This window comes from Hypomesus nipponensis, chromosome 22 (assembly GCF_054491055.1).
Source record: "Hypomesus nipponensis isolate SF chromosome 22, ASM5449105v1, whole genome shotgun sequence".
In the NCBI taxonomy this organism is placed as follows: Eukaryota; Metazoa; Chordata; class Actinopteri; order Osmeriformes; family Osmeridae; genus Hypomesus; species Hypomesus nipponensis.
The window spans coordinates 3809919-3831053 of NC_140382.1; the positions used below are offsets into that span (position 1 = coordinate 3809919).

The 21135-nt window shown below is 48.6% G+C and overlaps 1 protein-coding gene across 1 annotated transcript in view; it reads right to left on the reverse strand.

The window, feature by feature from the left end:
• Positions 1–71: 71 nt before the first annotated feature.
• The window catches only part of dab2ipb (DAB2 interacting protein b), a 76686-nt gene continuing 55622 nt past the window's right edge, over positions 72–21135 (reverse strand). The window contains exons 7-17 of the mRNA XM_084686322.1: positions 16302–16446; positions 14280–14424; positions 13880–14116; positions 13175–13376; positions 12805–13004; positions 10933–11461; positions 10560–10898; positions 8561–8695; positions 5486–5688; positions 4815–4902; positions 72–3436 (exon numbers count right to left, since the gene is read on the reverse strand). Coding sequence (XP_084542448.1) covers positions 3266–3436; positions 4815–4902; positions 5486–5688; positions 8561–8695; positions 10560–10898; positions 10933–11461; positions 12805–13004; positions 13175–13376; positions 13880–14116; positions 14280–14424; positions 16302–16446 — 2394 coding nt within the window. The 3' untranslated portion in view covers positions 72–3265. The remainder of the gene's footprint in view (positions 3437–4814; positions 4903–5485; positions 5689–8560; positions 8696–10559; positions 10899–10932; positions 11462–12804; positions 13005–13174; positions 13377–13879; positions 14117–14279; positions 14425–16301; positions 16447–21135) is intronic.

Sequence of the window (21135 nt, forward strand, 5' to 3'; positions counted from 1 at the left end):
CAAGCTGGTTTACTTTGTGCCAAACTATAACCAGTACATCATGCCAAACACAAGCAAAAATGCAGTAGATGTGGGATTTAAAATAGCTAAATAAAACTTTAATAAGTCTAGTTGCAAATGTACATAAATTGCACAGCCACATAATTTTCATTGTCAACACAAAACAAATTCCTCTGTACTGTACATTATTGTTTTTGTCACTGTCGTCCAGCAAATACTTTACTTTCAACATACTTACAAAAAGTATTTTCTACAAGATATTAGAAAACATACAACATCTCTTACTTTATTTATAGATTTATATTTTTTTCATTATAGATCTAATTATTTCTTAGAACTGTCTGCTCTGTATGGGTATGTTAGTGATTGTATAACCTCTGTACAATATGGGCATGGTAGTGGGTGTATAGTCTCTGTACAGTATGTCCATCCCTACCATCTCTGGTTCTGTCATTTTCTCATTAATCGCGTGAGGAGAGGTGGAGGATGAGTAGACCTAATGCAAAGGAGTGAACTATGACGTTTCGAATAAACTGGCATACACAGGGGTGGGATTGGTATGGGTGGCATGTACTGATAATGGTGGAAGATCCTTCATGTTTTGCATCTCCCTGGCATTGATGAGGCTGGTGAAGTGGGCATTCTTGGGGCACTGTGTGTGTTGGCTGACTTCAGTTCAGGCCCAGTGGGGGACTATGTATTCCCATCTTATCATAAAACAACACAACTCTTCACTAATAAATGATTGCCTAAACGGGCCTGGACGGCACTTCCCTGCGTTGTCGTCATGTGCCTCTCACAGATTGGCTGTATTTAATGTCGTATGTGTTCATGGACCGGACACTGCAGTGTACTGACAGGCAGTGAGGTTGTGCCTGAGTATCGATTGATTTAATTGGTGTTTGTACGGACGTACGGACCTAGCTGCCCGCGGTCCGACCAAGATGGAGATGTCTGACAGGCGTGCAGCACTCAGTAAAGCACTGTGTTGTAAAGGTTGCTTCTGATATTATGAAAATGGTGTCCTTTGCTACAAAAACAACAATGTGACAGTGAATTTGAGGTGAAGCAGGGGAAACAGAGGTCAGATGACAGGAGGGTGAGACTATTTACAATATCCATGAAGCTACGAGGATACAGGAGAGTTTGAACACAACAAGTTACATTTACAACAAAAAAGTTCTCTTTGTGATAACATTAGGTAAAAATATCATGAACATTTTATTTACACATTCAATCTCAATCTGACTGCCCCATCGATACAACGCAGTGTTATAATATAGCCACTGTCTTTACTGTATGCCCAAGCCAATCAAACAACAGAAGAAAAAAAACATCAGAATTTTCCTATATTGGAAACTTAAACAAAATGGTGTTTCTGGCACTGCGATTGGCTCTATGGCGCCAGGATGAAGCATGCAGATTCTCACTCATATTCAGTCTGTAAAGGTAAGAAAAGGGAGTACAAAAATATACAAAATATAGATGCTGAAATGCCATGGCAAGCCTTAGGGAGCTAGGATCATTCAGAGGGACTGAACCCACTTTAAGACCAACTGAAGTAGAGTAGCCTCTACACATTCAGAATAAAGAGAGAGAGAAAGAGAGAGTATGGAAGAGAAAGAGAGACATGGAGTAAAGCTACATGGAGTCACAGTCTGATGCAGCATGCCGTCTAACAGGAGAGTTGTGGAGTGAGATCACAACATGGGAGGCCTCTGTATCAGACGACCCACGCCAGTCCAGTGTATGTGTCTCTCTTCTCCCTTTTGTGCTACAGGGCTTCACAGACAAAAAGTGACCGGTCCCAACCCCTGAAGGGACACACAAACATCAGACACAGTCACATAAACGTAGCAGGTTTTCAAAACCTCTTTATGAACCGGAGAGGTTTTTATTGACCTCTCAGGGCCAGAGCAGTGACTAGCACCACCATCATGACCTGCAGACCAGCCCCGCCTCACAGTAGAACGTGCCCCAAACACTGCCTCAAGGCTGCAGGTCTGACAACAAACCATCTCCACCTCTAATGATGTCTGTGTTTCCCAAAGTGCAAGCCACACTGTTGGGAGAGATCTTTGCAGTCACCTGCATAGCAATTTGTGGACCCAAACACACAGTGTCTCTACAGTACACTAATAATGAAGAGTATAAGAAAGCAGACAGATTTTCCTGGCAGGTTCCTAACTTGTTTTTGACTGGTGCTACTCAGTTTTCCCTCAATGCCCACTAAATAGACTGACAGGTTCATACTCTCATATGGGATGAATATACAACTCCAGCTCCTCTGAATAGGTCTGTGTTCATAACCAAAAATATAAAATATAGTTACGTCATGTATGAGACAAAAAGAAATAAATTCATCCATCTATATCAAATGTAATGAATATAGTCTAACATTGTTTCATTTACTTTAGAGTTAATCCTTATACATTATCAGATGTATTTATATATAATATATTTTTTCCTTTATAAATCCACAGTATAAGTTGTGCCTTTTTTGCAGGGGACGTTGGGGAAATTGAGGGACATTCGTGGTGTGTTCTTTACTTAAGGCGTTTCCTGTACCAAGAACTTTCACAAAGTGCAGTACACAGGGAACAAGGGGGATGGGGCCAGCGAGGGCACTTTGGAACACACCCAAAGACGTTGAGGAGAAAAAGTTGATTGTTCAGGACTAAAAACCTCTTCGAAGCTCCTATTTGGTTTTTAAAAGAACATAACATCTAAAGGAAACTTTGAAAAAAATAGCTATTTTTTCTTTCAGGCTTTCTATCGTATTGTTTTGTTGATGCAGTTTTTTAATATTTTACACTGCCCCGCATAACCTGGTGTTTATAAAAAAGGAAGAAAGGAAGAGAGAAGGGTTTTCAGGGTGAGAGACATTCACAGACATTGTGTGATTATATAGTGGTTTGTCCCAAACATGGGCCAATGTCTGAAATTGTCCCGGCAACTGCATACATCCAATGGTAACATCCACATCGGTTGATTGACGAAGTTCAATATCTACATGCTTTTCCTGCCTCCTCAGACCATCATCCTCTCACTGAACATTAGTCAGCAAAGTCCCTTTGCTGTCCTTGTCTTTTTTTCTGTTTGACAACTGAAGTCCCGCCTCCTCTCCTTTGGCCCTCACAGTGATTTCCACTGTGATACGTCCTTAAATGGAAGTGTCCTAAACAAGCACCTCATTCCCAATGACACACACACATGCAAACATACACGCATATACGCAAACACACAGTCTCTCGGTTCTATCTGTCTAGCAGTTGCTACTGTTCCGGAATTCTCCGTTCTCAGTGATCTGCAGCTTGCTGGGGTTGGTGGGAGAGATGCCGTTCCTCTGGTTTTGCATGCTGTAACGTTCCTTTAGCTGGGTCAAGGCGCTCATCAGACGAGCATTGGCTGCATCTAGAGATGCTATGCGCTTCTCCTGTTCACACACACACACACACACACACACACACACACACACACACACACACACAAGGAAAGAGGGGAGAAAACAGAAACATTTGAGACATCAAACAATTGGCCAGAGCATGCCATGCATATAAACAGACTCCAATTGGCACATTTATCCACCCAAGCTTTACTCTGATAAAGATTACTCTTTATCTTTCTCTCAGTTTTTCTATTTCCCTCTCTGTTTACTCCCCCTTGAAGCCACACTGCTAAGCGCTGCTTGTTTGTTAAATGCAAAATCTAATTACTGCAGTCTGAGGATACGATGGGCTGCGTGTGTTGTGTGTTGGAGAAAAACTTTGGTTACTAAGGCTTGAAAGTGTATCGATGTGTGTTCTGATGAGTGTGTGTGACCTCTGAGCTGTGTCGCAAGTGAGAGCTCACTGCTAACAATTTTCCTGAGTGACATACTCGTCCTGAGTTAAATTGAGCATTTTGTAACTCTCCATCTACCTCACAACTCTGTCTGAATCTTAATTTGCCAGCTAACTAGCTAGCAGATAGCTAGCTAACCAGCTAGCACATAGCTAGTTAGCCAGTACATAATGTGCTAGCTACAGTATCTTCACATCCACACAATGTGTCTAGTTATTAAGCGAGGACATAACTAGTTAGCAACTAACACATAGCTAGTCAGCTAGCTACTGTGACACTACTGCAGCCACTGCCACTCCGCAGATTGCTGTCTGGGAGGGACGGTTGATGTAAACCGAAGGCGTGAGCTGGCTGGTAGACAGGCAGGATGAAGAATGAGGTTGTCAATATACAGTAAGTTGACATGCAGTTGAGGTGACAGAGATCAACACACACAAACACACACAGGGCCGTCGCGTCAGGGCAATGGTGGATATGAATAACGGGGCCCAAGGCTTGGAGGTGGCCCATTACTGTGTCTGCAGCAATAACTGGGCCCGGGCATATATTTTGTCATGGGGCCCGGGATTCCCAGCAACGGCCCTGCACACAACACACAGACACACGCACACACGCTCGGACTTTTTTGAATTAAATATCTGCATGCATTTCCATGTTCTGTCACTCTTCTTGTCCTTCAATCAGATGCACACACGCATGTGTGCACGCAAGGATATATCACAGTCTGTTGGACAGCCTGAACACACCCCTGCTTGGGCTAGCACAATGCTGTGTGCATTTCTAGCCAGACCGGAAATGTACTCTAAGAGACAGCTTCTCCTACACACATCCACATTCAGAACCATGCTGGACCACTGTCTGATGAGTCAGTACAACTACAGCCTCTACCCGGATCAGTTCTGGTCAAGTTCTGGTAGTCACGGCGATCCCTACAAAACCAGTGATATGTGTGTTCTGCTGTTCTGACTTACCTGGGCATCAATGATCTTTTGCTTGGAGTCCACTACTGCTTGCATGTCCGAGTGGTCCTTCTTCAGTTCCTCCTCAACAGACATTAACCTCCACAAACACACAAGCACAGAAATGTTACAAGAGAAGAATGGTTTGTTTGATAATAGAAGTCTGTGTCAGTGTGTGGTGCGCTAATTCACCTGAGAGTGAAACAAGACAGCCTAATTGTTGAGTTTGTGAGGTGTGTGTTGCATATGTGTGTGTATTTCTGGCTTTTTAGCTCTAATTGAGTTTGCAAAGTGCAGACTGATAGAGATCTGAAGGAAACAGGGACATAGCATGTCTTCTGCCGTCAAAGCTAAGGAGATAACATCAGGGACACACACGTGCGCACAAACACACACACACACACAGACCAGATAACGTCTTAACTTTCACTCTGTCTGTCTTCCTCCTTTTTTCTCTCTCGCTCTTTCTCTTTCTCAGATTTTTTTTCCCCAGATGTATTGCTATACTTGTGGGCACTCACTATTCAATCCGGTTTTCCCTAACCCTAAACCTATCCCTAACTCCTAATCCAAACCTTTGGTGTCATTTTAACCCTAACACTAAGTCTGACCCTCTACCTACACCCACTAGAAATAGCACTTATATTTTAACAACCCCCCCCCCCCCACACACACACACACACCTGCTGATGATGCCCTTCATCTGCAGGTCCTTGTCATCCTGCTGCCTACGCAGGCGTTCCTCTGACTCCTCCAGACGGGCCTGGTACTCCATCAGAACCTTCTGGGCCTGCTCGTCCTGCCCCTTCAGACAGGCCTCGTACTCCTCCAGCTTCTGGACCGACGCACGCAGCTTCTCCTGTAGAACCGCGATCTCCTGCTGGTACTGATCAGAGGGGTTGGGGCCTTGATCATCATGATCGACATCATCATCTTTTTTCTGTCCTTTCGATAAGTGTCATCATCGTTCATGACTATCATTCTTATCTTCATCATCATCCTTAGCACACATTCTCAACCATTGGCATCATAAGCAACACCGATATCAATAGACACCCCATCTGAACAAAGCCTTGTCATCATTGTCATCCTCCTTTTCAACAACAAAACATCTCAAAAGAAAAGAACTTTCCCACCAGCAAAAAAACGTGGGGAAAAGTGTCCGGTTTCCAAAACAATAACAGTCATCTCAATCACCGTCTCCACCATCCACATCATCGTTCTCCCCATAATCATCACAATCATCATTACACCCTCATTATCTTCATCTCTTCCTGGCCACGCTGATTGCATGATCATCTTCCCTTGCTCCTCCCTTAGTGACATTGTTATCAGTCTACCCATCAAGTAGACCAGAGGCCGACATTTCTGGGCAACTCAAACTCTGGGGGTCTGGAGGTGGGACCGGTCCACTGCCGTTTCACAGTTTCCAGCCTAGGAATGACTTAGTGTTCTTCTGAGACGGAGGAGAGAGTGTGCTTCTCGACCGTGTCCTCGTTCTCAGCAGCGTGCAGACTTTTAGATCCTCCCCCCCCACCGCCGCTGCACCAACCTCGGAAGAGATATGGCTTACACTGGGCACTGATCCAGGGAGACAGAAAGAGAGGGGCGAAGGGAGGGAGGGCAAATGTGAGGGGGGGAGAGGGATTTGACCTCCGCAGCTCCAGCTGGTGTGTGTAGTGTGTGTGAGTCTGTGTGTGGGGTGTGTATAATCCAGTTAAACCTCTCCTTGACCAGTGTGTGGATTTCAAAGGGAATCCGTTCGGGCTCTGGGTGTGTATAAAGCCCATTGAACACATTGCAGTAAACTGGCCAAAACTATGGCCAAACCCACATGGTCTACAGTAACATGCTAACTGACATGGTCTAACATACACTATCCAACATGGTCTAACGAACACTAACATGGCCTAACATACACTAACATACTTGGTCTCTCACAGTAACTAAATGGTCTAATAGACTAACTAGCATGGTCTCACACACTACCTTTCTCAAAAATAATGCACTACTTTAAGGAAAAAGTATACTGTATGTTCAGTTTCTTTATGAGCTGTATATATTCACTGGTAGTTCCTCTGATGATGCAATGCAGACAACCTAGACAGACATAACCCTGTGTTGTGGCAGGTTTATTCAATGAGAAGAGAGGTGTAGGACACAACCTGTCTGGAGACTCTGAATGATCAGATTCCATTATCCTACATGAAGACCATCTATCTTCTGCTGTCACCTTGCCCTGCTCCCTCTCTCCCCCTCCCCCTCCCCCTCCCCCTCCCCCTCCCCCTCTCCCTCTCCCTCTCCCTCTCCCTCTCCCTCTCCCTCTCCCTCTCCCTCTCCCTCTCCCTCCCCCTCTCCCTCCCCCTCCCCCTCTCCCTCCCCCTCCCCCTCTCCCTCCCCCTCGCCCTCTCCCTCTCCCCCCACTACTGGAACGTTATTTTATTACCCAACCCCTTGAGGAAGAACAGTGACCTCAACCAGTCATTTTCTCTGTTCCTCATATTCTCTACATTCTGTCACACTCCCCCCCAGAGACAAGGTGACATCCCATGCATCTCTATCTCGCTCCCCCTTGCTTTTTCTTCACTCTCCCTTCCTCTCTTTGAAAAATTGCGTGTAACGTGTCTCCTTCTTCTACTTGGCTACCCTTCTCTTGTCTCCACATTGTCTCCATTCTCCCCATCTCCCCCTTCCTTCCCTCCTCTTGGAGGTGTTTAATACATTGCTACCTGCCAGATGAAATGGAGGAGCAGTAATAAGAAGTTGTCAAATCCTCCCCATCTCATCGCTCATTCATAAAGGCTTTTCAACTCCCGTTCCATCTCCCCTGCTTTCTCTCTCTCTAGCTCTCTCAGGGTCTCCATCATTCGCTGTCTTCCTCTATCAGGGCTATAAGTTCTATTCACCCCCTGAATACACCACCGAGCACACATCACAATGTCTTCAAAGCAGAGTGAGTGTTTGAAAAGCACAGAGGGTTTGAATGCATTACCTCAGACCTTGTTCTGACCTGCAGTACACACAGTTCCAGTCTTGTATCCACCTCTATCCTCTCCTGTTTAATTTTCTCCTCTCCTCTGCTGTCCTTGATAAGCTCTACACTTCTCTCTCAGTCTCGGATCATCCTTGGCATTGCTGCCATGTTTGGTGGCCAATAGTCTGAATCACACCCTGCGCTCTGCAGAATCCTTATTGGCCACGTGCATGTTCAGCCCTCTACAGGCCTTGTGTGATTGGCAGTAGTCAAGACGATTGACGTGAGATTGGTCAGTAACCAATAAAATCACAGGAGCGGAGAGCCGATGGCAGTAAGCGCTGGTGGGATGAGAAGCAAGTGATTGAGCAGTAGCAGCGAGTTTAGCGAGCATCCACACACACACGAAAACATACATGTGCAGGCCAACACGCACATATCCTTTTGGATTGGGCTGAAATCCCTCAAACCAATCAAAGTGGTGTTAGACTTACTGGTCTGCGATGCAGGGTTACTGTGAGTGGGGGTGCAGGTTGAGGGAGGTTTGGGTACAGGGACGGGGTAGGCTGTAGGGTGTTGGGGAGGGGTGGAGTTAGAGGTCCGAAAGGGGTGAGGTACTGCGGCAATAAGAAAGTGAGTTAAAGAGGTATTGGGGTAGGTTTGTCAAGGTGGGGAAGGAGGTCATATTAAGGGAGGGCTGTCAAGGCAAGGTCAATTTGGGTCAGACTGAGGGGTGGGGGGTGGGGGTGGGGGTGGTATCAGGGGTGTGGGTCGAGGGTTTTACCTTTTCAGCCTGAGTGAGCTGGTCTCTGTGTCTGGACTCTGGGTCCATCCCCTCCTGGTCTAAATACTGCACATTCATATTCAGTAGCCAGGCGGCAGTGCGGTCCAACGCACTGGGCTGCACTGGGGAGGGGGCCTAGTGAAACCAACACAACACACACACATGAGCCGGGCCCGGGCCGAGTGCCGCACACACACACATACGTACACACACACACACGCACACACAGATACACACACACACACACAGATACACAAGCATACACACAACACGGGAAAAGCTTGAAATGCACATGGAATTATGAAACCGTGAAACGGGAAAGCAAGTGAAAGCAACAAATCACATTATCATGTGTGTTTCTGCACACACACACACAAAAGCACACACACCCACACACACACACACACACACACAGCAGCGATGCAGCAGCTAGGAGTGTGATGAGATTAAAGATGGGTAGGCTGGGGAGGTGGATTCAAAGGCTTCCTCTGATTGGCTGGCTATTTTTGTGTTAGCACTCTGCTCAGGTGTGGCAATACACCCCAATTAGTCTCAATCAGATGGCACTTAGCAGTCAACCAAACTGAGAGTTGATCTGTGTGTATGAGAGAGAAACAGAGCTAGAGAGAGAAAGACAGAGAGAAAATATGGATAGAGAGGCAGAGAGAGTAGTAAAAATTGAATCTTGACTTAGTGAGCACAACCGTTTGGAGTGAATAACCATTACACGAGAGAGAGAGAGAGAGAGAGAGAGAGAGAGAGAGAGAGAGATAGAGAGAGACAGAGAGAGAGAGAGAGAGAGAGAGAGAGAGAGAGAGAGAGAGAGAGAGAGAGAGAGAGAGAGAGAGAGACAGACAGACAGACAGACAGACAGACAGACAGACAGACAAAGAGCTATGTGTATGTATAGTAAGTATGTGTCTGTGTGTGCACGTGTGTCTGTGTGCATCATTAAAGGTGTGAGTGACAGGAGGATGAGCCTGTGAACTGTGACGACAGAGAGAACGAGGCCCAAACTTTTAAGCTCCTCTTCGAAGCTCCTTTGAACACACTGCATATCTGAATCTCAAACACTCAACACTGAATTCATTTGAATCTATATAAGATCTCTCCTTGGCATGTTAGTTAAATGTGTTGCCAGGCAACATTTTAACTTGTGCTAGACCAAAGCTGTGTTCAAGGATACATTGTTATTTAATAAGCAAGGTAGTTAACTGCTAGTTAGTAAGTGAGTTGGTCAGTTACGGTGACAGGAAAAAGGAACATTGAGTCAGCATGGTTCTCATCTTCCCAACTTTCCATAATTGCAACCACATTAACCTCTAAGTAACACCAAATCAATGAATTAGGCAATCATCAATGAGCCAACAAATCAATGAGTCCCTAGGGAAAGAGCAAGGGATTCTGGGAATGCAGATGTCGTCTGTCTCCTCCAGGCCAGAGATACCCGGGGGCAACAGGAGATTGCCGGGGGCAACCATCGATGGGAGTCTTTAATGACAGGACATAATCGTCTGAAGGACTTAACCACATAATGCATACCCAATTACACCCTTTGCAATAAAAAAGGTAGATGTGTGTATTACGTGTATTACTGTGTGTCTGCAGCGTGCGTGTGTGTTTATGTTAAAGTGTGTCTGCACATGACCAGGCATGTTTGTGTGAGTGTGAGTGTGTGTGTGTGTGTGTGTGTGTGAGAGAGAGTGGATGGCTACATGGGAACATTGTTGAGACAGTTCCAGATCACAAGATTACTGTTATTAGTGACAAAATGACAATTAGTCATCAGGCAACACACACACACACACACTGGCTGTGAATAATGGGATTCATGAATTATTCTCTGCTATTTTCTCTGTGGATTGGATAAAAAAATAGTGGTTGCTATGCAGTCACTATAACAACAACTGTGCGAGTCTAGACAGCAGTCCCACAGCTACTGAACACACTGTATAGGCTTCAACAATCAGTGTGTGTGTGTGTGTGACCGCCACCCTACCTGTTTGTGTTGGGCCCTCTGCTTGGCCTCGGGACTGTCCCCTTTTGATGACGACGACTGTTGCCTTAGCCTCGCCCCGGCGCCCGGCCAGTCGGGCGATGACGACATCATGCTGCCGCTGGAGGGGCGGGGGTAGGGCCCGCTGTTGAGCAGGGTGGGGGGGGTGCGTCCCCTCAGGACGTTCTGTGGGGGCGGGGGCTGGTCTATTCGGCGCTGGGGGCCGGCGCTGTTCTGGCGCGGAACGCCAGGCTGGTGCTGGGTCTCGGTCAGGGACAGCTGCCGGCGGGTGAACTCCCCCGAGCGCCGCGCGTACTCGTCCCCGCTGCTTCCCCCCCCCCCCTCCGCCCCCTCCCCCTCCTCCTCCGTGGTTCACAAAAGAGTGCTTCCCCGCACCACCGGGCCCATCCTCGTTGTTGCTATGGGAACTGACCGAGCTGTGGCACTCAGAGCCAGAGTCCGGGAGGGCACGCGGCGACACGGGAAGGCCAGCCGCCATCTGGTAGACGGGGTTTTGGAATGACAGCGGGGCAAGCAGCTGGGCTGGCCGACCAGGGCCCGGAGCGTTCTCTGACCCGGGCGTGGTCGGGGTCTGGCCTGGCCTCCGCAGGGTGGGACCTCCAGGGATGTTCCCCTGGGGGGTCCTGGCTGACCAGACTACCCCAGAAGCAGAGCTCTCGGTCAGGCCTTCAGACGCCCCGGAGCCCCCCTCCAAGCTACGTGGGTCCTGGAGGTCCACCATGGAGAGGCTCTTGCTGCCATTGGCCATGCCCAGGTCGGGCTCGTTGGACTCGGAGTAGCTGGAGCTGCGTGCCGGGGAGGGCTGGATCCCTGAACCACGGGTCACAAAGAACAGGTCCTTGTTCTCTGGTGTAGGAGATGGCAACCTGGTAAAGTCAACTAACCTGGAGAGAGAGGGGAAGAAAGAAAGACAATATCAAAGGATGTATGACAGAAAGATGGAGAGAAAGAGAGATGGGGAAAGAGGGAAAAAGGATAAGAAATAGAAATAGAGTAATGTTTGTGTGTGTGTGTGCGAGAGAGAGAGAGAGAGAGAGAGAGAGAGAGAGAGGAGAGAGAGAGGGAGAGAGAGAGAGAGGAAGAGAGAGAGATGGGGGGTGAAAGAAGTGCAGAAGAGAGGGGGGTTGCAGGAAAGATAGAGAGACATAGAAGATACTTTTTTAATACTGAGCTGAACTAGTAAAGGGCATGTCAATATCCGTCTGGCCTGCCAGCGAATTTCTTGACATGGGGTCAATGAGTCATAGGGTAGCTGTCTGAAACGGACATCAAACACATGACTAATACTTGACACACCATAGGCCTGTCTCTACCACACACACATTCAACTGAGTGGACATGATGATACATGATGTTCTACCTGTGCAGGGGGACTGTCTAGGCAACCTGAGACTGGCCAGCCTCTTCTCCTCTTGTCTTACCCCCCCTGCATTTTCCTCTCCTCTCCATCCCTCCTTCCTCCTTCATCATCCTCTCTTTCGCCGCCCAGACGGTGACTTTATTGTCTTGAGACAATTACCTCCACAGGCTTGATTTATATCCACCTAATCTCCATCGCTCTCTCTCCCTCTCTATAGATTCTTTACTACTGACTCTGTCCTCTCCCTCCTTACTCCCCCTACACATTCTGGCTAGTCTGCCACTCTCTGTCTCTGTCTCTCTCTCTCTCTCTCTGTCTCTCTCTCTCTCTCTCTGTCTCTCTCTCTCTCTCTCTCTCTCTCTCTCTCTCTCTCTCTCTCTCCCTACTCCCTCCCTTCAGATAGGATGTAATTACGTTGGCATGGTGAGCTCATTCTCTTTGGCCTCTAACGCATGCAGACATCCCGATAGCAACAGTGGGGTTCGGACCAATACCCACACACACACACACACACACGTACACACACACACACACACACACAGCATGTATACACTAACTGACATGCAAAACCCTCCTAGGCACACACAAATGCAAACACAAAAGCGCACACACACAACTGCACATTTGCACACACGCAAACACACGCACACACACACTTACACAATCTGCTTTGAGACCACAGCTTATGCAAGCACTGGCTAATTAGTCGTATTGATCCTTGGCCAATGCTTAGTACAATTCCGCTGTGTGTGTGTGTTCCTGAATGCGTCAAGTGTGTGAAGAGAACCTTCAGTGATTGGACATCTCTATCACAAGCAGAGGGAGATGTTTGACCTTGACTTGACCTTTTCTCCCACCAGATCTTACCCTGAAAGGTCATTGTCGATGACCATCTTCTGCAGCCCACTGGAGATGCAGCCGGCGCCAGCGGGAGGAGAGCCCATCCTGTCAGGGGTCACGGAGGTCACGGAGGTCACGGAGGTCAGCTGGAGGCTGGAGGGGTTGGCCAGTGCCATGTTGACATCTCGCAGGATTCTGGGTAACGGCCCAAGTTTGGAGGCGGAGCTCTGAAGCAAGGGAGGCGAAGGGTTAACATATTCAGATCTATTCTATCGATTTGATTACCACACTGGTATGCGCTGGTGCATGACACTTCATGCGTCACGGCCCAGTCTATAACCTGGATTCAAAGGGTGTGTCGGCTGTGTGTGGTGCCATATATGTCCTGGAGCCTGACCTGTTCCATCTGAGAGACCACCTCGGAGAGCAGGGAGTGTAGGGTGGAGAGCTCCCTGCCCAAGTCGATGTAGCCCTCAAAGCCTGCCGTGTTGGAGATTGTCTCAGGGTTGGAGATCTCCAGCAGGAAGCGCTGCATGTTAGTCCACTCGTGCTCCAGGAACTGGTTCATGAAGGACATGTACTCCTCCTTGCTTCCAAACCTGGAGGAGGAGAAGAATGGAGGGAAGGAGAGGGAGGGAGGGAAGGAGAAAGAGGGAGGGAGGGAAGGAGAGAGAGGGAGGGAGGGAGGGAAGGAGAGAGAGGGAGGGAAGGAGGGAGGGAGGGAAGGAGAGAGAGAGAGGGAGGGAGGGAGGGAGGGAGGGAGGGAGGGAGGGAGGGAGGGAGGGAGGGAGGGAGGGAGGGAGGGAGGGAGGGAAGGAGAGAGAGGGAGGGAGGGAGGGAAGGAGAGAGAGGGAGGAAGGTAAGGAGAGAGAGGGAGGGAGGGAGGGAGGGAGGGAGGGAGGGAGGGAGGGAGGGAGGGAGGGAGGGAGGGAGGGAGGGAGGGAGGGAGGGAGGGAGGGAGGCAGGGAGGGAGGGAGGGAGGGAGGGAGGGAGGGAGGGTGGAAGAGAGATAAGGAGGGAAATAAGGAGAGAGGGGTGCCGGATTAGTACATATGTACACTCCAACTCTCTCTCTTTTGGCCCCACTTCCAGACAGTCTTACTTGGTAAAGTTGGCCAGGTTCTGGGTGACCTTGGCGATGAGCGTGAGGGTGCGTGCGGTTCGGTCATCAGGGTACTCCTGCATTAGGTTGAAGAGGGATGGGGACATGATGGCAGGGCAGAGGAAACGCAGAAACAGGGACGCGCTAATCAGCCGCTCGCTGATGTCGGGTCGTCCCCGATTACTGCATTCCTGCCGCCACGACGCAAACACCTCCTTCAGTTCCCGTGGAAACACACTGCCATGGGGTGGAGACAAGGAACATTAGTGGATGGACCTGAATAGATCTAAGTGAATTGCTTTGCTTAAGGCAAGGATGTGTTTACTGTGTGTGAGCAAATGTATGACTGTGTGTGTGTGTATGTGTGAATTGGTGTGTGTGAGTCTCGGTGTGTGTTTACCAGTAGGAGTTGATGATCTTGCAGAAGGCCAGCTCGCAGCACATCTTCAGGTTGCTCTGGTGCTCCTGCAGATCACCTGACGAACACTTGGACGAGTCCACCTCGCAGTTCTCATCCGACTCATACAACGCTTTGATGAACTCACCTGGAACACATACACACACACCAATAACATTGACATGTTAGACAGTTATCTAACCATACAAATACTGTAAAAAACTGGAGACCCCCCCTTTCCCCCGCTTCCCCAATGCATACGCACAAACTGGAGTGGCATGTGTAATAATTCATGTCGTTTTGACAGAAGGCCACCAGGGGACAGTGTTTGCTATTGTCCCTGTACCATAGAGAGACTGAGTGGACAACCTTCAGGCCTTCTGGGCACCCATTTATTCCAAAAGGACTCAATTCCAGATAGCACAACATAAGTCATTGCACTGTGTCTGAGACTCAACCACAGACAGTGCCAAAAAGAGGGAGAGAGACACACACAGAGAGATAGACACAGAGAGAGAGATAAGAGAGAGAGAGAGAGAGAGAGAGTGAGAGAGAGAGAGAGAGAGAGAGAGAGAGAGAGAGGGAGAAATAAGAGAAAGAAAGGATTAAAGAGAGACAGGGAGGGACGGAGAGAGAGAGAGCTAAATAGAGAAAGGTAGAAAAACAGAGAAAGAAAGGGAGACACAAACAGGGAGGTAGAGGGGGTAGACAGACAGAAAGCCCTGGGATCCAGGGCTGTTGGTCTTTATTCGGTCTCTCATGAGGTAGCAGCCAGTCAATCCTTTCAAATCCTGCGCTCATCTATTCAGCCCACCTTCGCACCACTTTCACTCCGGCAAATACACACACGCACAAATGCAAACATATACACTCGCACACATACACACATGCACACACACACACATACACACATGCACACACACACACAACATACACACACATTTACATTATCAATATTAGAGTGCACAGACAGGGTTGGAGTATGAAGAGAAACGGAGATGGAGGCAAGGAGGATGTGCGCTTGTTTGTAGGCAAAATGCAGCTGTTTACTTTTCTAAATGGGGCTCGTGAAGGTAAATACACACACACACACACACACAGACGCACACTCACACACACATCGGGTTTATCGCCAGGGCCACAGCACAACACAGACCAGGCATCACCTTGGTATGACCTTGTTGGAGGGGGGCGCGTATGTCTGTGTGAACAGTATGTGTGCATGTGTTGAAGGTGGGGGGCAAGGAGGTGCAGGGCAGTAGAAAACAGGTGTGGGTGTCGGGGTGGTCATGAAAGGGAACTCACGGGGAGGACTGGAGGATGACGAGCAAGCACACAGGAGGGAGAGACACAGAGCGAGAGGCGGTGAGAGGAAAACAGAGAGAGGACAAGTGAGGGAGAGAGAGCATATGTGAGAGAGAGAGACAAGAAACGGAGCAATAAACAATCTTGATTTCCCTTTCTCACCCCTCTCTCCCATACCTCTGGATACCTCTGGAGTGGGACTGCGGAAATGTCATGGTGACAACACACACACGGACACACACGCACTTGAGCTGCCCCTTGAGCCCACCTCTTTATCTGAGCAGCAACCATATCCAATCATTCAGCATGGACTCTGTTAAAGGCATAAACAAACACACACACACACACAAATACACACACAGACACACACACACCTTATCACACCTCCCTTTACCACAAAGACGCAGACACAAAGAGGGCCTGAATCAGACACAGATGGAGAGATTCTGAGAGATGAAGAGACAGAGAGTCAGACAGGAAGAAACACACTGTTCACATGGATTAACGATTAAACAGCCAGACAGACCGCCAGGCGAACACAAGACAGAAAGGCAAGCAGCCATTAGGACAGAGACAGACAGACACATAGGAACACAGACAGACCGAAACAAGTTTGAGTCCTGCAGACTCCGCCAGTTTGCTCTCTAGTCAATAGGTAGCCATTACAGCCCACTATTGTCTATTCAATTCCACTTTACTCCACTACACTGGAGTACCTACCCAGGGCATCCTGTAGATACTTCTGTCCCACCAGTTTGAGATACTCCTCAATGGCCTTGGTGGCCAGGGTGTTCTCTCTGAAGATCAGATGTTCGTTCTCCCCACAGCGGTCCACCTCCGACATCATCAGGTCCGTCAGGAAGTCCTGCCACGAAAAGGAAAAGGAAGAGAGAGAGAACAGCATAATGAGACTACAACTCCCATAAGGCTCCATGACAGCTTCACCACTGGTGGTGAGATTTTATTGGACCAAAAAGTTGGTTGAAAAGTTATGTTGAAAGTGACTCAAAGTTCAGACAAAGGCCATTGTTACAGCAGGTGACCTGTTCAGTATTCAGCTCATTGTGAGAGCCTTGTTCTCGTTAAAAAAGGCAGACAGGAATAAACTGTGTGTTTGACACTCCATTTTCCATACCCATTAGCAGTTATGTGAGAGTTCCAGTGTGTGTTAGTGTGTGTGCTTGAGTATGTGCGTGGTCATGAGCATGCCTGTGTTTGCGTGACTGTGTGTTAGCGTGAGTGTGTGAGCATGTGTGTTTGATGATGATGATGGCAAGACTTATCCCAGCTCCCAGCAGTGTGATTGCAGCATCACACTGTGATAATGGTCCTTAAGGTTGGTCTGACATAGGGATTGATGGCGACGTCACTCGTTAAACACACACACTCTGTTACATGCAAAGCGTGATCGACAGCCCACACACTCTCCCGTCAGAAGTATTGTATGTAAATCAGCCATACAGCTAAACTCACTCAGAGGCAGAACGCCTGGTGTGGGAGGGACGGGTATTGAGAGTGTGTGTGTGTGAGAGCGTGTGTGTGTGTGTGTGTGTGTGTGTGTGTGAGAGTGTGTGTGTAGACGGGGGGTTTTGTGATGGAGGGCAGGAACTTTAATATTAATAACGTTGAGATTTGTCATTCTATATATTGGAGCCAATTTATTTTTTATTTTTCATTTTTTTGAGTCTTTGAAGTCCCACGGCACCTTGTTAACTACAGCACCCAGGACGGACATATAGAGGAGGAAAAAAGAAGTGAAAGGGATAGAGAGAGTCGGAGAAGCGCTGTGAGATGCTTGAAAATGGGTCCGCAGTCTTCCCAGGGCACAGGAAGTTCAGAGAGAGAGAGAGAGAGAGAGACACTGAGGTAAGAAAAAGACGGGTGAGAGATAGAGGTGATCAAGAGAGGGGATTGAGAGATAGGGGGAAGGAGAGAGAGGGGGTAGATGAGGAAGTCTGGTCATACATCCCTTCCTAAAGCCTGATATCCTTCTCATCAAAGACAAACAGCAGGAAGGCGATCAATCACAACTTGAAGTGCAGCAAAAAGTCTGTTCTCCCACAGTGGCACCACATGTACACAGACGCACACTCGCAGACATGATGATTGAGCAGTAAGAATGAGGGCCACAGACAGACAGACAGACAGACAGACAGACAGACAGACAGACAGACACATATAACATTGTCTCTCTTCCACTTGAAACTCTGTCAGACACACACATATACACACACACACAAACACAAACAGACAAGCACACAAAATAGTGCAAGCACACACACCTGCACACACACACACACACACATGGGCACACACGTGTGTGCGCGCACACACACAGCGCCTGAGGACGTCTGACCTTTGGGAGTGTACGGGCACCCGCCCGGTCATTACGCTGGGTTTGTTCCTCATCCTCTTTTTTTTTTTTCTGCCAGGGAGAATGTCAGCCCAATTATGATCTCTTCTCCCACCTCCACCCCTCTGTCTCCTCCTCCCTTTCCTCTTCCATCGCCGCCGCCTCTCCCGCTTCTCCTCCTCTCTGCCACTCCTTATCGGGGCATTCAGGCTAGCCAAATTCACAGCACATTAGAATCCACCCATCCCCCACCCCCCCCTCCTGCTCTGCTCTTTCCTCTGTCTTCGGTGCTAATAAGGGAGAGCGGAACACTTTGTGTATTACTGTCACATTCTATCACCCAGGCCATACCTCAGCACCACCACCACCCGGGGGGGGGGGGGGGGGGGAGAGGCGCAGAAGAAAGTGTTCTACAATGAGTTTCATAACGAGAGAGAGAGAGAGAGAGAAAGAGAGAGAGAGAAAGAGAGAGAGAGAGAAAGAGAGATAGAGACAGAGAGAGAGAGAGAGAGAGATAAGAGAGAGAGAGAGAGAGAGAGAGAGAGAGAGAGAGAGAGAGAGAGAGAGAGAGAGAGATAGAGAGAGAGAGGTGGAAAAGAAAAGGACGAGAGTCTCGGAGGAGAGAGGACTGGCTCGCTTGCCAGCTCAAAATCATAAAACCACTGTCCATCCCAATGACTCACACACTGGGGTGTATGTGTGTGCCAGTGTGTGTGTGTGTGCATGTGTCTGTTTTGCCAGTTCCATCCAGTGAAGCGTCTGACAGCATTGAGGTCACAAAGTGCTGCTGTTTCTGTGAAGTGAACTTCCTTCCTCTCCCAGCCTCCACAAACGCACTCATATATACACACACACACGCACACACACACACACACACACACACACAGACACACACACAGACGCACAAACACACACCCCAATAAAAACCAATCACCGAAGACAAAACAGGGAGCATGTTTTAGGACGGTTGATTTGAGGACAGCCATTGTGTCCGCTATCTTGGGTCACGCCAAGCTAGACACAGAAAAACGAGGGCCATAGAGACAAAGAGAAAGAGAGAGAGGGAGAAAGAGAGAGAGGGTAGAAAAGACGTAACAAAAGTTACCCTTCCATCCACAGCAGCGTGTAAACAAGGAGGAGAAATGCGGGCCAGCGTTCTGTCAATGCAGAACGTGACCTTTCCTCGCCCGTCACCACCAATCCAGGTACAGGGGTTGGCGGCTTGGGGTGGGTGCAGGGCACTGAGGCCTGTCCTTGTATTAAGTTGACCCTGCTAGAATATTCAGCAGGCTGGGGATGGGAGACAGAGAGGGCCTCTGTGAGTATGTGTGTGTGTGAATGTGTGTGTGTTGGCGTGCGTGAGGGTGCACGCCTGTTCTCCGAACTGCGATCCCAGAGAACACAGAGCTCAGCGGTAGTCTGTGCTACTGCGGACTCAGACAGGAGGAACTGCAGAGATAACAGTATTGGGAAAGGATAGGGGGAGGGAAGAAAACAAAAGAAAGAAAAGAGACAATACATCGGTGAGTCGTCCAATGGCTTTCGGAGCTGAGGGTGGGGGGGGGGGGGGGCTTTTTATCTCTTCCCAGCTAAGTCACTCTGCCCCTCTCTCTCTCCTTCCCAGCTCTTACCTCGATTTCCCCTGTCTTCTTCCGTCTGCCCTTTTGCCACCATCCCCCTCCTTCCAATGCTATTTCACCCCCTCCTTCTCCTCCCTTGCCCCCTTCCCTTCCTCTCTCCACCTTTCTCCCTCCTATCCCCAGTCCCACCCCCCACCCCCTTTCTGGAGTACTGGAGGGTTAGTATTACAGAGTTCTAGCCTGCAGCTCTTTCTGTGTGGGTCGCCCTGGGTCAGCTGAGGAAGCTGGAGACCAACATGGCTGCCCGTCCTCCCACAGGTCATCAGCACCTGTCAATCATTTGTCAAGATGCAAATGTGCTATGCATACACTTCACAGTATGTGCTGAAATCCTACTACTCACTAATGCTGGGAATGTGTGTAAGTGTGTGTGTATTTTGCCGGATGGTCTGCTCTTCCTCTCTGTTTGAAGGTGTTTGGCCTCAGGTGTGTGTGTCTGTGTGTGTGTGCGTGTGTGTGTGTGTATGCAGGGGTGTGTGCGTGCGTGCGTGTGCAGTGCAGTGCCTGATGGTCTGGCTCTCGGTGCGCCTGGCCTTGCTCAGATAGACTGCCAGTGTAGACTTCAAAGTCAATGGCAAACCATTGTGTTGGGCTGTGCGTGTGTGCTTGTGTGCATGTATGAGAGCATGAGTGTGTGACAGTGTGTGTGTGTGTGTGTGCGTGTGTGTGTGTGTAGCTCTCCCTGCGGCCTGCTGCTTCTCACTCACACTTCAAGGTGAAACTGGAGCCAATCAATGCCGGCTGTCCCGCTAGCTCTCCATCCTTTCGTCCTCCTCTCCCTCCATCTCCCCAGCTCTACATTCAGTGTCCTTTTCTCTTTTGAAAAGGTTTCCTCCATTCCTCTGTCTTCTCCCCATTTCATTCCCCTCTCCTTCAGTCACCTCTCTCTTCTCTAAGACAATTCATTACAACAAGCCTAGGACTGGTTGGCTGGTCAAGGAAAGGTCAGCATGATAAACTATGTGAAGATATCAGCAGCAATAAACCTCTATCTTGTTGTTTGACTTTGTCTTCTGTTCAGTAATTTCCACATCTTGCTGTTTCTCCAATCTCTAATCAGAGATGCTGATCTGGGCTTCGCTCTGACTTCCACTGTGACAGATCCTCCGATTGGCTGACACAACATGGTTGTTGTGTCAGGATGCTTGTGTGGGGCAATATGACACAAGTGGATCAAACAAGCAAAGGCATCCAAAGAAGGAAACACGCACACACACACAAACACGGCTCAGAGGGAAGACCCTGAAGATCCTGTTCCTCCAGCTATGTGCCTTCAACTCACTGATTGGTTGACACGATAATCCTAGTCCTGACCTTCCCCATCACACAGAGGGGCATGAACATCACCAGCTCAACACACACTTAGAACTGACTCCTCCCTGTCCAGTTGACCAGTCCACCAAAACAAACAAACAAACCCTAGTCAAATCTGAGACCATGACTTCCCTGTATCTTACTTATGCCTACACTGTAAGCTAGGCTTCCGGTATAGCTGAATGAGAAGGAAAGAGATTCACACGACAGCTAGTCTGGGAGTGATAGATGGAACAAACGAGCGGCC